Here is a 15,324-nt window from a genome sequence, read left to right as displayed (position 1 = left end):
TGTTCGTCGCTTCCAGCATGTCTGCATCCTGCCCATCCTGGCCGACAAGAGCATGTGAGCGGCCGCATCAATGCTCGTCCATGGTCATGATCGGCGGTATCGTTGCCTTGCCCTGCGTTTTTGTTCGTCTAGATGCGGTCCGGCGTCTCGTTAAATGTTGTGGGCATCATTATAGTTCTACGTACGTACGGACGCTGGTTAATTCTGAGGGCATCCGCCAACAAGAGGTCTGACCGTGATTCGTGAGCGTGGTTGATCGTGGGGTCTATGAACCATTGGTCCGTCTCTGCTTCCGTGGTCGTCAAGGGTGGCATTAGGGATGCTTCTGATTATCATCATGCATCCGCCTCAGGGCGCTGTAGAAGCTGGAGGGGGAGGCGTAACATCCAGGGGGCCCTAAGCGGATCCTTCTGTACCGGGGCTGGAAGAGATGCGCATCGGCCCTCATTGATTTCGAATGGGGCTAAGACGAATCAGCTGATTACGAAGTCCCCGAGACAAAGCCATGGTGTAGGAAGAGTATGCTGGTTCCGATCATTTAAAGGAAAAGCACGAAGAGCCAAAGCAGCTAACCAGACATAATGTCATGTTCGGACATGATGTATTTGCATGAACATGACGTATATGGTATGACTATGTTGAGTGGTATGAAGTATGAAAGTGCGAGACGAATTGGGGTGGGTATCGGGTGGCTATTGTCGTGGCAGCTTTCCTCCGCGCCATAGACCAGGATCTGGCCATGCCCCTGTCTGCTCCCCTCAGCTTAACCATTTTAAACACCACGACAACACCGACCTTTTTAAGTTGACACTGCCCAGTGTGCCAACACCAACTTCCGAAGTCCGGTCTATCCTATGGCCAGTTCGCCCCTGTAGTTGGCTAGGTTGTTCGTTGGCTGTGGGCGGAACAGGGGGCAAAGGAGTCCGGGGCAATTTCTCTCGGCGAAAAATATGACAACGCTGGTGGATTTGAACAACCCCTATTCACCATGCGAGATAAAGAAGGTATCGCGTATTGGTTTCGGCGTGTTCAACCAAGACCAGATAGTAAGTGCACCGCCACCGGGCTAACGCACCGGGATGCGGTTACGCGCTGTACGGGGAATGTTTCAGACAATGTGGGATGTTTCTCGCACACGTGTGTGCACACGGTTGGGGGGACGTCTATTGGTCGTTGAGGACGTTTGTTGAGATAAACTGGGACGGTTATGTTTGCAGCGGCGAGCGTCGGCGGTTGAGGTGACGGAGAGTGAGTTGTACGAGAACGGGTTGGCGAAGTCGCACGGGCTGAATGACCCGTTGATGGGTACTACGGATTACCGCGTGCCGTGCGCGACGTGTAACATGGACTTCCGGACTTGTCCAGGGCACTTCGGACACATTGATTTGGCGAAGCCGGTGTTCAACATTGGATTCCTGCCAGCGATTTTGACAGTGTTGCGTTGCGTCTGTTATTCATGCGGCCGTCTGTTGGCATCTGCGGACGATAGTAGATTCGTGCAGGCGTCGCGGGCTCGAAACGCACGGGCGCGGCTGGCGCGTATTTTGGCGGTATGCCGTACCAAGTCATGTTGCGACCCAGGTGGCGGAGAGGGGGGTTGTGGCTCGATGCAACCGCAATATCGACGAGATAACGTGAATATTTTGGTCGACTTTAGCAACAGTGCAAATGTACGTGAAGAAGACTTAGAGGGTGATACGAAGCGCGTGTTCAGTGCTGAGGAGGTGTTACAAGTCTTCAGTAAGATCAAACTGGAGACCATGAAGCTCCTCGGCTTCGATACGGAGTATGCGCGACCCGCCTGGATGGTCATACAAACGCTGCTCGTCCCACCTCCATGTGTGCGTCCCTATGTCCAATTCGGAAGCGACCGGTCCGAGGATGACCTGACGCTCAAGCTTTTGGACATTGTCAAAGTCAACCGGCAGCTACAACGTTATGAGTCCGACGGCGTGGCGCAGCATGTGGTACAGGAGACGGTGGCCGTGTTGCAGTTCCATGTGGCCACTCTCATGAATAACGAGATCCCCGGACTGCCCGTGGCCGTAACCAAGAGCAAAAAGCCTATCAAGTCGCTCCGTGAGCGTCTTAAAGGCAAAGAGGGCCGGTTGCGAGGGAATCTGATGGGTAAAAGAGTGGACTTCTCTGCCCGTACAGTCATTACCGGGGATCCGAACCTCAGCCTGGACGAAGTGGGTGTGCCCCGTTCCATTGCCATGAACCTAACCTTCCCGGAAATCGTGACATCCATGAATATAGAGGCGCTTCGCAAAACTGTTGCTAATGGCCCCGCCAATTGGCCTGGGGCCCGCTACATTACTCGGGCAGATGGGACACGTTTCGACCTGCGGCACTGCGCCGGCAACCCGGCAGTGATGCAATTAGAGGTCGGGTATAAGGTGGAGCGACATGTGCGTGACGGGGATTACGTCCTCTTCAATCGGCAGCCGTCGTTGCATAAGATGAGTATCATGGGTCACAAGGTTAAGGTATTACCGTGGAGCACATTCCGCTGCAATCTGAGTGTGACCACTCCATACAATGCCGATTTTGATGGCGATGAGATGAATTTGCATTTGGCGCAGTCTCAGGAAACGCGTGCGGAAATAAAACAATTGTGTCTCGTACCCAAACAGATCGTGTCGCCGCAGGGCAACAAGCCCGTTATGGGTATTGTGCAGGACTCACTGCTTGGACTTGCCAAGATGACCAGTCGCGATACTTTCATTGACCGACCTATAATGATGGGGCTTTGTCTCTGGGTTCGTGATTGGGACGGTATCTTACCTGCACCTGTAATATACAAGCCCGAAAAGCTATGGACCGGCAAGCAATTGATCACCATGATTCTCAAGGCTGGTCAGCGTGGTGCCAATCATGTAACGCTCCATCGCGACGGTGCTATCCGTCTTAAGCAAGATAATGAGTATTTATCAGCAAACGACGGCCGCATAATCATACAAGATAGCGAGCATGTGGCAGGCATTATTTGCAAAAGGACCGCGGGCACCTCCAGCGGGTCCTTGATCCATGTTTTATGGCACCAGTGTGGCCCCGAGAAAACAAAGGATTTCCTATCTTCTACTCAGAAGGTAGTGAACAACTGGCTGGTATCAATTGGGTTCACTGTCGGCGTTAGCGACATTGTCGCCGATAGCAAGACCGTTAGTCGTGTAAAGGAAGCGCTCGATGACAGCTACGTCAAGGTGGACGAGCTGATTCGTTTAGCTCGTCAAGGGAAATTGGAAACGCAACCGGGTAAGTCGCTGCTTGAGTCCTTCGAGAATCGCGTGAACCAGGAATTGAACCAGGCACGTGAGGCTTCCGGTAGGATAGCAGCGGAGAACCTCACTAATAAGAACAATATTATTTCTATGGTCAATGCCGGCTCGAAGGGCAGCACCATCAATATATCGCAAATCATGGCGTGTGTGGGCCAACAGAATGTAGAGGGCAAGCGTATACCTTTCGGTTTCCAGGACCGGTCATTGCCTCATTTTTTGAGGCACGATTACGGGCCTGATAGTAGAGGCTTCGTCTATAACTCCTACCTGTCCGGCTTGCTCCCGCATGAGCTGTTTTTCCACGCTATGGGAGGTCGCGAAGGTATCATTGATACGGCCTGTAAAACCAGCGAGACCGGCTACATTCAGCGAAGGCTCGTGAAGGCTATGGAAGACGTGTTGGTCACCTATGACCGCACTGTGCGAAACTCCAACGGCGAGATTGTCCAATTTTTGTACGGCGAGGATGGCATGGCAGGAGAGTACGTGGAGGACCAACTGCTCGACTTGTTGCGACTGGACTACGACAAGATCGAGAAACGTTACAAACACAACTTTAGGGACCCCGATTACGGCACCGGTTGGATACCAAGCAAGGAGGTTCGCGACGACATAATGTACAGCATAGAGAAACAAACCATACTTGTGGGCGAATGGCAACAACTGGTCCAGGGCCATCGTCGGCTATGCACAGAGATCTTCTGCGACGGAGAAGCCAAACAACATCTACCCGTTAATATTCCTCGACTAATTCAAATAGCTAAGTCGAAATATGGTGCTGAAGACATGACCAAGGTGAGCCCCATCGACATTGTACAGGCAACGGAAAAGCTGGTGAACAATGATCTCATGGTATTCAGTCAGCACAATATGCTCGCGAGTATTTACAAGGAAGCTCAGAACAATGCTACCACGCTCTTCTCCATTAATTGTCGTACGAACTTGAATTCTCGGAAGTTGATGGAGAAAGATAAGCTTGGTCCTCAGGCTTTGGATTGGCTATTTAAAGAGGTAGGGCGTCAGTTCCAACGGTCTCTTGCCCCTCCTGGTGAAGTCGTGGGGGCCTTGGCGGCACAGTCTATTGGTGAGCCGGCTACGCAGATGACTTTGAATACTTTCCACTTTGCGGGTGTGGGTAGTAAGAACGTGACGTTGGGTGTGCCACGTTTGAGGGAGTTGATTAACGTGGCCAATGCGGTCAAGACTCCTTCCCTCACAGTTTATCTGAAGGACCCTGCGTCGAGAGATTCGGTGTTGGCCAAGGAAGTACAGAGTCAATTAGAGTTCACAACGTTGGAGAAGGTCATTGCCTCCATGCAACTTGTCTATGACCCAGACCCGATGAACACGGTGGTTGCAAAAGACCAGGAGTGGGTGCGGGACTACTACGAATTCCCTGGCGAGGAAGAGCAAGATTTGTCTCGTCTAGGAAATTGGGTTGTGAGGGTCCAGCTGTTGGAACGGCTGATTACGGAAGGCCTATCGATGCGCGAGATTGGGCAAAAGTTGATTGCTGAGTTTAAATCGGATGACCTGGACGTGATCTGGACAGACGACAATCACGAAGAGCTAGTGCTACGCATTAGAGTGAGGCGGGACCCACACAAGGTGGGCATGGAGAAGTCTGGCGGAGACGGAGGAGACGCGGAGGACGAAGAGAGGCAGTTCCTACACGCCTTTGCACACCACGGACTGGGTGCTTTGCCGGTCCGCGGCATCCCGAACATCACTAAGGTCTATATGCGCGAAGACAAGAGTGCGCTCTTCGACTCGCAGACAGGTCGCTTCCCCATCACGGGGGGACGGTGGGTACTGGACACTGACGGCTGCAACCTGAGTGCTGTACTGCCCGTGGAGTCGGTAGAATTTGAGCGAACCACGTCCAACAGTATTGTGGAGATTTTGCAGACGCTGGGTGTGGAAGCCGCCCGGAAAATGCTCATGCGCGAAATTCGAGCTGTCATTTCCTTCGACGGCAGTTATGTAAACTACCGACACCTGGCCATCCTGTGCGATGTGATGACGCAACGCGGCGGCCTGATGCCCATTACCCGCAACGGTATCAACCGTATTGAGCGCGGGTGTGTGGCGAAGTGTTCGTTCGAAGAGACGGTCGAGATTTTGATGCAGGCTGCGTGCTTTGGGGAAGTAGATTACCTCCGAGGCATTACGGAAAACGTAATTGTGGGCCAACTCGCCAGCTTCGGCACCGGCTGCATGGACATCATTACCGACGACGCCAAGCTCAAGGACCCGGCCACGCACTTCGAGTCGAGCACGGCCGCAGGCCTTCAGCTGCAAGCAGGTGGGCAAGAAGGCTTACTGGCGCCATCTCTGTCGCTGGGCGACTTCCCGGCTTCTCCATTCTCGCCCTTCTCACCCACTCTCAGCAATATGGGCTCCCCCATCGCTTCTCCCAGCCTCACTCAATTCTCGCCGCTGGCCGGCAGTCCGGGGCAAATGAGTCCTATGCAGGTCTTCTCGCCCACCCAACAAGCCTACGCAATTTCCTCTCCCGGCGGGCAGCCGCAGTCGCCTCTTTACGCAGCCCAGTTCTCCCCTGGCGGACAGTTCTCTCCGACAGGACAATTCTCTCCGACTGGGCAAAACATAGTGTCTCCGGTCTTCTCGCCCTCTGGCCAGTTCTCACCTGTCCAAGGCGGGAACTACTCCCCGACCGCGGCCTCTCCCATGAGTCCGATGATGAGTCCCGGCTACGTCATGAGTCCGACCTACTCGCCCACCTCTCCGATGAGTCCCACCTACTCCCCCACTTCGCCGATGAGTCCGACCTACTCCCCTACTTCGCCGATGAGCCCCACCTACTCCCCTACTTCGCCGATGAGTCCCACCTACTCGCCCACCTCGCCGATGAGTCCCACCTTCTCACCGAGATCTCCCATGAGCCCAACCTACTCGCCTACGGCTGTGCCCTACTCTCCTACTGCAGGGCCGATGAGTCCTCTTGGCAACTACTCGCCGATGGCCATGTCCCCTCTTGCCAACCCCACGTCCCCCAACTTCTCGCGGGCCGTCGCCTCGCCCGTCTACTCACCGTCTTCTCCCATGTTCGGCATGGGCGCCCAAAATCCTCAGTCCCCCGGTGCGTATTCGCCCACCGCCCAGATCTACTCGCCCATCGGCCTCGTGACCAGCATGGCGCAGGAGCCGCAAATGCCGCTCTCTCCCTCCGCCCTGCAGAGCCCCAGGTACGACCCGATGATGTCACCGCGCCCCATGTCTCCGCGGCCAAACAGTTAGTTAGTTAGTTTAAATTGCGCGCGCGCGTGTGTGCACGCGCGAAAACGAAAATATAAATTCCTTTTTTCCTATAATGTCAGACGAGGAGGAATGTGAAGTTGAGACCATTCGGATAATGATGCGGGACTCACAGAATTCCACCGACTATTTTCTGGTTAAGTGGCAGGGGTGGTCGTACAGTTCTTGTACCTGGGAGCCGGAGGCGCATTTAATGGTGGGACAAAGCTTGTACTTGAAGAACGAGATAGCTTTTCAGCGGCAGTTGTTCCGGAAGAAAGTGGCGGTATCGGAGAAAGTAAAGGAGAACGCAGCGCCGCGCGAAGTCTGGGACTATATAAACGGCGAGGACCGACGGTTGCAACGGCACTTGCGAGACTTTTACATTGCAGAAGTCTACCGGCATGAGGCGGGTCTGCCACTGTTCGTTAACATCCAGGAGACGTGGACGCACCCAAAATAAACGCACCATGGGCCAGTCTCAAAGCTCAAGTCAAACCACGAGCCAACACCCAGGAACCACGCGCGCCGACGCCGGGCAGAATAGCCCCCCAAACTTACCGCGGGGCTTTGAGGATGCCGTCAGAGTGACCACTGTCACCACCGACCCAGTGCCGCTAACGAGTCAAAGCAAATACGTTTGTCCCCCTGGCGTGCTGCAACAAGCAATATCTGAAGTCCAGAAACAGGGGATGTCAATCTCAACCACCCCATATAAATAATGAGTCGGCAAGACGATAAGAGCAGTAGGACCGACTGATAGTTAGACCCCCCTAACTGCGGTAGAACCCCTTAACGGCGGCAGACCTGCAGTAGAAGAATCAATCAACTCATCGTGACCGATCTTTCGGGTATCCGATCCATGTGGCCAATCCACATGGTAAGCTGTCTTGTTCCAGTCTTCTTGGTCTGGGTGGCCCCGTCGATTAGTTCGTTGCGGCAGCAGGGTCGACGGCCAGTCAGGTTTGGATCAGATTTTTTTTGTTCAACGACAGCGCCATAATTACGTCAAGCACTGTGGCATTGTTGTGGTTTTATAAATATTTGGGAATGCCCAAGCCGTCGGCTTTGTTATTTGGAGGTTTGGTAGTGACGTGCGTAACGTTATTGCTGGCCAGCAAGCCGACGGGTTCGCCTATGATGGACGTGGACATGTTGGTTCCCAAAACCTTTAAGCCATTTGCGAACAACGGAACGCGGGTGGGAGTGTCTACGGAGTGGACTTTGACGACCGTGACGATTACGAACCACGTGGCGGAGACGTTCCAGAAGGCGATTCCGTTGGCGCAATTGAGCGAATGGGAGACGCTGCTGAATATAAACGGCAATGTACAGGTGATGCAGGCGGTTAGCGCCATTGAGCGCATGAGTATGACGCTTTCCAACACGCTCCGGCTGTCCGTCGCCGCCTTCGCGGCTGCAGGTGCGCTGGCGGTGGTGTCCCTGATTTTACCGCACACGCGTGCGCAACACCAATTCAGGCGCCCTTTCCCTTGGCTGGGCGAGCAGACGGCTTCCAGCAACCGCGCCAAACTCTTTCGGGTGGGCGTACTATGCGAACGACTGAGCGCTCTCGTTGCGCTCATCTTCTGCGCCCTGATCGTTCTCATCGGCGGCTTCTACTGCAACGAAATCTTCGCCAGCGTCAGAGTACTCATCCCTGGTCTCATTAAGAGACTCTCCATCGTCTGCTGGACACATAACACTGATGAGTGCGCCATACTCTTCACGCCAAGGTGGGGCCTCTACTCCGTCGCAGCCGCGATAGCCGCGCTCCTCCTACTCTGTCTCGGTGTTCTCCTCTGGCCGGGCTACAACACCAACCCCCCCAAACACACCGCCATCCCCCTCTATGTACCTTACGACGCCTACCACCTTCTCACTGACTACCACGACCGCCACGCGGTCGGGAGTCCTGCACAGGAGGGCCGCCTCGACATGCATGACAACGGCGACCTTCATCAGGACGGCGGTCTTCACGACAGTGACAGCTGACTTCAGCAACGGACCATCGACAATGAACCAACCAACTATCGACACTGGACTGATGGAGAACCGACTACCAACAATGCACGCTCTGCGGACCAGCGAAACCGCACAAGACATGATGGGGCGCCACGCGAAGAACATACCGGGGCCCAGGTGGCAGATTTTCACTCGCACGAAAGACGATTTTTCGCTCGACGGACTCCCTCCCCCCCATTAGTAAAAATTCGAGGGTTGGTCGACGAACCTTGCGGAAGCTTCTTCTCTAAGCTTCCTTCTGCTGTTCAAAAAGCGGCTTCCTCTTCGTCGTCGTCGTCGTCTTCACCGAGCAGGGTGAGCCTGCACTTGTTTGGCCATCGCGGGTGCACGGCGATCCGGGCAGTATTCCAGCAGCAGTGGCTGAGCTGGATGGGGTGTCCTTGGGGCCTGAGTGCCTTGGCGGGTCTGTCGTCGGCGGATGCGGGCCGGTCAGGGGCGGCGTTGGGAAGGAGGGTGCCGGAGAGTTGGATGGGGGGTAGAGGCAGAGTGCCGGGAACGGCGGCAATGAGGTTGAAGGTGACGGTGACACTTGACCTGGGGGGTACATGGAGTTGGCGGCACTTGAAGCCGAGGACTTGCCAAGAGGCAGTTTGTTCGGGTTCGCGTTCGCCGGCGGCGAAGAAGCTAGCGTCGAGCGGGGTGTCGAAGGGCAGAGCGAGGTTGTACAACACGGCGGCGCAGCAGCCCGTGGTGTTGGTCAGCTGCATCTCGATCAACGTGCTCTGCCCCAAGTTCGTCGCTAACGGGTGCCGAATCCGGTCGATCGTCAGAGGCTTCGGAGCCGACGGCAAATCTAACAACAAGTTCAGCCGATTGGTTCGTGCCCGCCTCCGCGACGGCTTACTATCCGGCGTCTCGTAGTGCAGCTCCAACACGTACTCCTGCGACGGCGTCTCGCCAAGTGCCGCTGCGGACGTCTGAGCGCCGGACGTGTGCGGACCTGAGCCTGGTACGTCTGGGGCGCAATTCGCGGTGGCGGCGCAGTTTTCACCAGAGTTTGACGCGGGGGCAAGATCCGTGGTGCCGGTGGGGGTGGGGTCCGAGGGTGCGAGGTCGACGAGGAGCATCAGGTCGAGGGGGCAGGCGCCGCTGAGGGTGATGCGCTCGGTCTCAGGGAACTCGATGTGCAGGTTGCCTTGCTCGAGGTACTCCTTGGCGTCAAGAACGTGTGTCTGGATCCGAGGGAACTTATGCGTCACCGCCGGGACGTCAGGGCCGGGAGGTTCGCAGTACGGTGGTTGCAGGACGAGTTTGGTGAGGCGGATGGCGCCTTGGCCGCGCCAGTAGACGCTGAGTTTTTCAGCGTACTGGGTGCTGGTGTCTGCGACGACGAAACGGTCTGCTTCGAGACCAGGACGGACGGGGATGGTGATGGTGCCGGTTTCTTCGACGAGGACAGAGCGTTCCGGTGCGCTGGCGTGAGCGGAAAGGGTCGACGGACGCGGGCTACCAAGGAATGGACTGGCGAAACTGAGCTCGGTTTGCGCGAAGCCCGGCCGCAACCGCGCACAGCCACCGACCCGTGGGCTGCCGGCCCGCGGGCTGCCGGCGTTGTGGGCGTCCCAGAGGGCGGGAAGTGCGGCGAGTTCTGCGCGTTCGGTGGTTAATTGGTGTTCGGGTTCGGCAGGTCCGAGATTGATGCCGACGAGTGCCTTGATTTTAGAGGTTACAGTGAGCTCGGCGGCTTGTGTGGGGCATGTGGACCGGGGCGAGAGAGTGGGCGTCTCGAACAACTCGTAGGACGTGTGTCGCAATCCCGCCGAGGTCACGGTCGGACTTCGCGCGTGTGCGGGAATCAAAATGGCCGCGCGCCGTTCCGTGACTTGACTCTCATACCGCGACCCTGCTGCCCGCAACTTGCGCGGGGAGGCCGAAGACTGCGCATCTGCTGAATTGCATCGTGCCGCACTTACTGCCCGACCTGGCGAAGGCGCACCCAAACGGGCCACACTCTCCACAAAAGGTGTCGCCGCCCGTTGCTCAATCAAGATCGGTACCAGCACAGAAATTGACTTTTGGAACACTGGCAAAGACAACATCACCTCACCGCCGCTCGCAATAGGCAACACTCGACACGAAGGTTCACTCAACGTCTTGTTATCCAACGAAATCGTTTTCGTCTGACTCCAAATTATGCTAATCTTAAACGGCAATCCCGACTTTCCCCGTCTACTTTTCTCCATCCCACCCTTCTCCACTCCACCAACCGTAGTCTTCTCCACGCCGCCCCTGTCCATACCTCCGCCCCGATCTCCAGTCCGGTCACCGGTCGCGTCTCCAGTCCGGTTCTCCACGCCACCCCTGTCCGGGTGACGGTCGTCCAAGTGACGGTCGTAATGACCCTTCCGCGTCGCCGTGGCCACAATTGGGATCTTTGGCGGCTGCTCCAACACAAACCCATCGTTACTTACAATGGTTAAGATCAATGTTGCCGTGTCGCCAACTACCGCAAAGTCCCCCACCAGTCGGAACTGCATCGTGAAGTACCGTCGCGCGGTCGTCACGTCCAGTAAACTTGGGCTCTTCCACATCCGCTCCAGCGCGCCTGCCTGGAAGGCCCGGCTTAGCTTCCCCCGCAGACTCAGCTCATACGCCATCAAGTGGTGCAAAGGTAAACTGTCCATGATGGACAAATCCGCCGACAGCACCACACCACTCAAACAGCCGTCCACACCACTCAAACAGTGCTTCAGACCGCCGTCAGCGTCGGGGTCACGACCGTCAGCGTCACGACCGTCGGGGTCACGACCGTGGGAGTCGCGACCGTCGGGCACACCTTCGCCAGTGCCACCACTGTCGGGTGCACTGCCGTTGGGGATACTGTCGTCGGGGGTACTGCCGTGTTTGAGGGGACTAGAAGGGGAGTGGGGAAACAACTTGACACTAGAGAGCCAAAGTTTGCCGGGCACGACGCAGACCCACGGTATTTCCACAAGCAGCAGCTCGCCCGGCTGGAGGACGAATGTCTCGTTCACCGTGAAGCAGAGCGCGTAGTTGAGCTGGCTGCCACCCACGTTGAGCCCCCGTTTGATGGAGAGTAGTGAGCTGGTGGAGGAGGCGACGAGGTGCGACACGGAGACGTTGGAGAGGCTGAATGCGACGCTCATCTTGCTGAACGTCAGAGGCACCACAGCGTGCGATTCCAAGGCCACTTGGATATATACTTTGGATCCGAGAGGAATCGAGGTCTTCTCCAGTCCCCGGGGCGGGAAGTTATGTATGCCACGACTGTTTACCTTCGGTAGAGCCAACTTCCGAAAACTGCGCGCCTGAAACACCGCCCCGGTCCCTATCCCACTGGATCCAAGACTACCGCTAGGTCCAAGACTACCGCTGGCTCCAAGAGCTGCGAGGCAAACTTTGTCTGGCAGAAACGAGGAACCGGGCGAAGTGCTGGACTTTGATTCTGCAAAGGGGGACTTGGAGACGACAGTGTAGGGGTTCGGAATGCGGGCTCTGGCGTCTATTTGGTAGGACGGGTTGATCTCGAGGGCAAACGTTTGAAGGAATGCTTGTACAAGCTTTGTTTCAGTTACGGCTTCTTTAAGCGGGTTGCCTTTGTCGCTACCTGAGAGACAAGAAGAGCCATCGGTGGCCATACGGACATCCACAGAGCAGGTTAGCACAGGTGAGGCGGGCAGTTCCATAGAGCCGGTCTCGTCGAGTCCTGCGACCGTGTCTGCGATCATCTTCCGCACGTGTGGGTCAAGTCGCTGGTCCAAAAGCAGGTAAGACAAAAAAGGCCCGATCGACCGCTGTAGCAGAGGGTTGATGTCTAAATTCGCGCCCTCGCACAAAAGGCTCGTATAAATTGCAGCACGCGATTCCGTAGCCGCAACACCCAAAGCCGAAAACCACTTCTTCCGGACCACACACTGGTCGTCTTTGCTCGCCTCACTGCTCACCCGCTCCTGCAGACTGCGCATCATCTGATTTTCAGACAGTTTGAAACACACCACCGACCGCTCCAATCCATTATCCATTGCGTAACTGAGCGACTTGGCGAACAACGTCTGTTCAGCCTCCAAAGCAGACTCCAGCGAACATAACGCAACCACCAAGTCGTTGGAGGTTACGTACGCCGCCTTGAACGCCGACGGCGGCGATTCATTCCTCATTCCCGTCAAAGAATGCCACTAAACAGACGTGGGTGTTGCTAGAAACAGACGCTTGCATACACGTGTGTGTGCACGCTGTTATCCACGCATACGTCAACTATGTTGATTGCGCATACGTTAAGTATGTTGCATACATACGTGCGTGTTCCGTATGCATCTGTGGCGTATGCATCAGTAGTGTGACATGTGCATACGTGTGCATACGTGTGCATCTGTAGTGTGACATGTGCATACGTGTGCATCTGTAGTGCGGCATGTGTGTCGATCATACCTTGTCTTTGATCCTCCAATTGATGAGCCACCAGAAGTTTTCCAGTGCGAGTGAGTACAGTTGTGAGCAGGCCAGAAGTACGTCTTCGGATGGAGCGACAGACTTAATTTCAACATTGTTTAAAGCCTGAATGTAGGGTATAATTGAGTATTCGAGTTGTAACAAGAACATTCTTGAGTACGCCTCTGGGTCTTTGGACGCGTTCCTGCTTAAATCAACGAATTCTAGAGCAAACGATTTGAGAAAAGATAATAACCGAGATATAAGTCGATCTGTCTTCCGTAGAGCGAATAGTAATTGGCATTGTCTTTTGATAAGGTACTGTCGGAATTCAACGTAGGTGATTGTATCTGGCAAGAGCAATTTGCCGATGACGTCGTCTTTGTTTAACAACAAAATGGGCTGGCTGCCTCCTAGTTGAGGTAGGCCGCTGGAGAAGAACAGGGTCCTATATCGCTTCCCGTTCGTGGAGTCGTCTTGCAGTTTGATATCAAGACTGTCGTACACGGAAAGTGCCTCAACGACTAAGCCACAGCGATAGAGCGAGGCAGAGATGTGCTCGGCTGCGCTGAAGACCGCTGTGTACTTGGCCAGAGTTCCGGTCGACTGCAGCTTCTCTTTCCGTCGCACTTCCTCCGCCAACCGGGAGCTTATTCCGCTACTCACCAAATCCCCTAAGGCCTCAATTAGCTTATCCCACTGCTCCAGCATCAAAGGGTCGCCCTCACGACCCCGGGCCCCTTTGCCCACCACTCCAGTCGAGTCTTTCGGCACCGGCAGCCGAAACACTCTTACATTGCCGCATCGAGAACCCGACACCAACAAGTCGATTTCTGCCTTGAACTTTTCAAAAGCCTTCCTATATAACCTCGCATCCGGAGACTCAGATCCACCTTTCGAGACCTCCTGAGGGCAAAGAGCCACGATCATTGCCTCACTTCCCTCATCTCTCTCATCCAACCATGTTTTCAACCCAGGCCGAACCGTAGTCCTGAAATACTCACCTAACGAACTGCCGTAGTAAGTCTACATGGGATCTAGAACAACCTAACCAAGGTGGAGCCAGCCAACCAACCAGCCAACCGACGTGGAAGCAACGAACGGGCAATCGAAACCAACGTGGAGCCCTGTGGCGGGGACCACTAAGCCGAACGACCAAGTCGTTCACGACTTGGTCGAACCACTAAGTCGTTCACGACTTGGTCGAACCACTAAGTCGTTCGACCAAGTCGCAATGGTCGGTCGTAGAACGGTGTCGGGAGAGTCTTACTACTGGCTGCGGAGAATAGATAGACGCTTAACACTGGCCTGTCAGTGATCAAATATGGGCAATACCTGAGCCATTGGGCATAGTCGGACATTTCGTCACTGGCTTCAACCGTAGGTTCTTCTTCAACGGCATTTGACCGACCTTTCTCCCAGTTCAAATTCAATTGGGACAAAGTAATCTCACGAGACGGGGATGCTATACAAAACAACTATACATTCAACAAATGTTCATACGTACATTGTTTTAAAGAAGCCACAGTAATCGGGACTTGCTCCAACGGCATGCTCGCCTGAATGAGCGGTCCAAACAGGGCCCACTCGTTCTCGGCACACCAGTACTCCACACGGAAGTATTGTGAAAACATAAAAAAATTTGTCACCTCTCTTGCTGCTGCTGCTGCTGCAGAAAGTGGTGAAAATGCTTTCTATGATTCTCCTTAATTCTCCTCGGCTTCTCGTGCGGGTCGAAACATATCAGAGCGGCTCCCTAAAACACACAACGTGCTATCACCACTCAATGTACCACCACTTGTACCGACCGAGATCATCCAGATAGGCCAAACTAGGATCGTCCTAACTAGGATCGTCCTCACTAGGATCGTCCTCATACGTCCAACCATCCAGATGGGCCAAACTAGAATCGTCCTCATACGTCCAGATGGGCCCAATAAGGGTCGTCCAGACAGGCGCACTTACCGGATTGAATGTCAACCGACACGGGGACTGGAGTCCGATATTGTCGTCACTAATACCTAGCTGCAGCTTTTCAGCAGCTAACTGCATATTCATCTGAAACACGCTCATTCAACGAGGACATAGTACAGACTCTAGGTAGCACACCGTATGTTGCACAGTAAATGATCGTGTGGTCGTTTTACCCTTGTTAACGCTTCCTTTCTGTTGAGGCCATTGCTCTGCATGATTAACTCGTTTAGCTGAGACACCCACCATTGTGATGATACGCCTTTTTCGCCGTCGGCGCTCACAGGAGTGTTTAAGCGAGAGCGCAATCTGGAAGCGCCACTTTCTTCTTGGTTACACCTAGTATACACCTGCAGCACAGTGCCCATTGAGTAAGGGAGGGGGCAGGGGGGTGGGT

General features: G+C 54.9%; 6 protein-coding genes across 6 annotated transcripts; 2 read left to right on the top strand and 4 right to left on the bottom strand.

Moving 5' to 3' along the window:
* Window positions 1-950: 950 nt before the first annotated feature.
* Window positions 951-6,545, top strand: GNI_089730 (DNA-directed RNA polymerase; the record flags this gene model as incomplete). The annotated part of the gene is made up of 2 exons (XM_011132512.1): window positions 951-1,046; window positions 1,218-6,545. The coding sequence occupies 2 exons, from the start codon at window positions 951-953 to the stop codon at window positions 6,543-6,545; spliced, it is 5,424 nt and encodes a 1,807-aa protein (XP_011130814.1).
* A 1,047-nt stretch (window positions 6,546-7,592) lies between these two features.
* GNI_089720 (putative transmembrane protein) lies at window positions 7,593-8,537 on the top strand (the record flags this gene model as incomplete). Its single annotated transcript, XM_011132511.1, has 1 exon — window positions 7,593-8,537. The coding sequence occupies one exon, from the start codon at window positions 7,593-7,595 to the stop codon at window positions 8,535-8,537; it is 945 nt and encodes a 314-aa protein (XP_011130813.1).
* Window positions 8,538-8,812: 275 nt separating this feature from the next.
* Window positions 8,813-12,685, bottom strand: GNI_089710 (hypothetical protein; the record flags this gene model as incomplete). Its single annotated transcript, XM_011132510.1, has 2 exons — window positions 8,813-9,360; window positions 9,412-12,685. The coding sequence occupies 2 exons, from the start codon at window positions 12,683-12,685 to the stop codon at window positions 8,813-8,815; spliced, it is 3,822 nt and encodes a 1,273-aa protein (XP_011130812.1).
* A 265-nt stretch (window positions 12,686-12,950) lies between these two features.
* On the bottom strand, window positions 12,951-13,886 carry GNI_089700 (hypothetical protein; the record flags this gene model as incomplete). Its single annotated transcript, XM_011132509.1, has 1 exon — window positions 12,951-13,886. One exon carries the CDS (start codon window positions 13,884-13,886, stop codon window positions 12,951-12,953), a length of 936 nt encoding a protein of 311 aa, XP_011130811.1.
* Window positions 13,887-14,167: 281 nt separating this feature from the next.
* GNI_089690 (hypothetical protein) lies at window positions 14,168-14,590 on the bottom strand (the record flags this gene model as incomplete). Its single annotated transcript, XM_011132508.1, has 2 exons — window positions 14,168-14,421; window positions 14,464-14,590. The coding sequence occupies 2 exons, from the start codon at window positions 14,588-14,590 to the stop codon at window positions 14,168-14,170; spliced, it is 381 nt and encodes a 126-aa protein (XP_011130810.1).
* A 208-nt stretch (window positions 14,591-14,798) lies between these two features.
* On the bottom strand, window positions 14,799-15,145 carry GNI_089680 (hypothetical protein; the record flags this gene model as incomplete). Its single annotated transcript, XM_011132507.1, has 2 exons — window positions 14,799-15,014; window positions 15,104-15,145. The coding sequence occupies 2 exons, from the start codon at window positions 15,143-15,145 to the stop codon at window positions 14,799-14,801; spliced, it is 258 nt and encodes an 85-aa protein (XP_011130809.1).
* Between the last annotated feature and the right edge of the window lie 179 nt (window positions 15,146-15,324).

The sequence above is a fragment of the Gregarina niphandrodes genome (genome assembly GCF_000223845.1).
Source record: "Gregarina niphandrodes unplaced genomic scaffold scaffold00017, whole genome shotgun sequence".
In the NCBI taxonomy this organism is placed as follows: Eukaryota; Apicomplexa; class Conoidasida; order Eugregarinorida; family Gregarinidae; genus Gregarina; species Gregarina niphandrodes.
The sequence above is the reverse complement of the archived record's forward strand: the minus strand, read 5'-3'. Positions and strand labels throughout refer to the sequence as shown.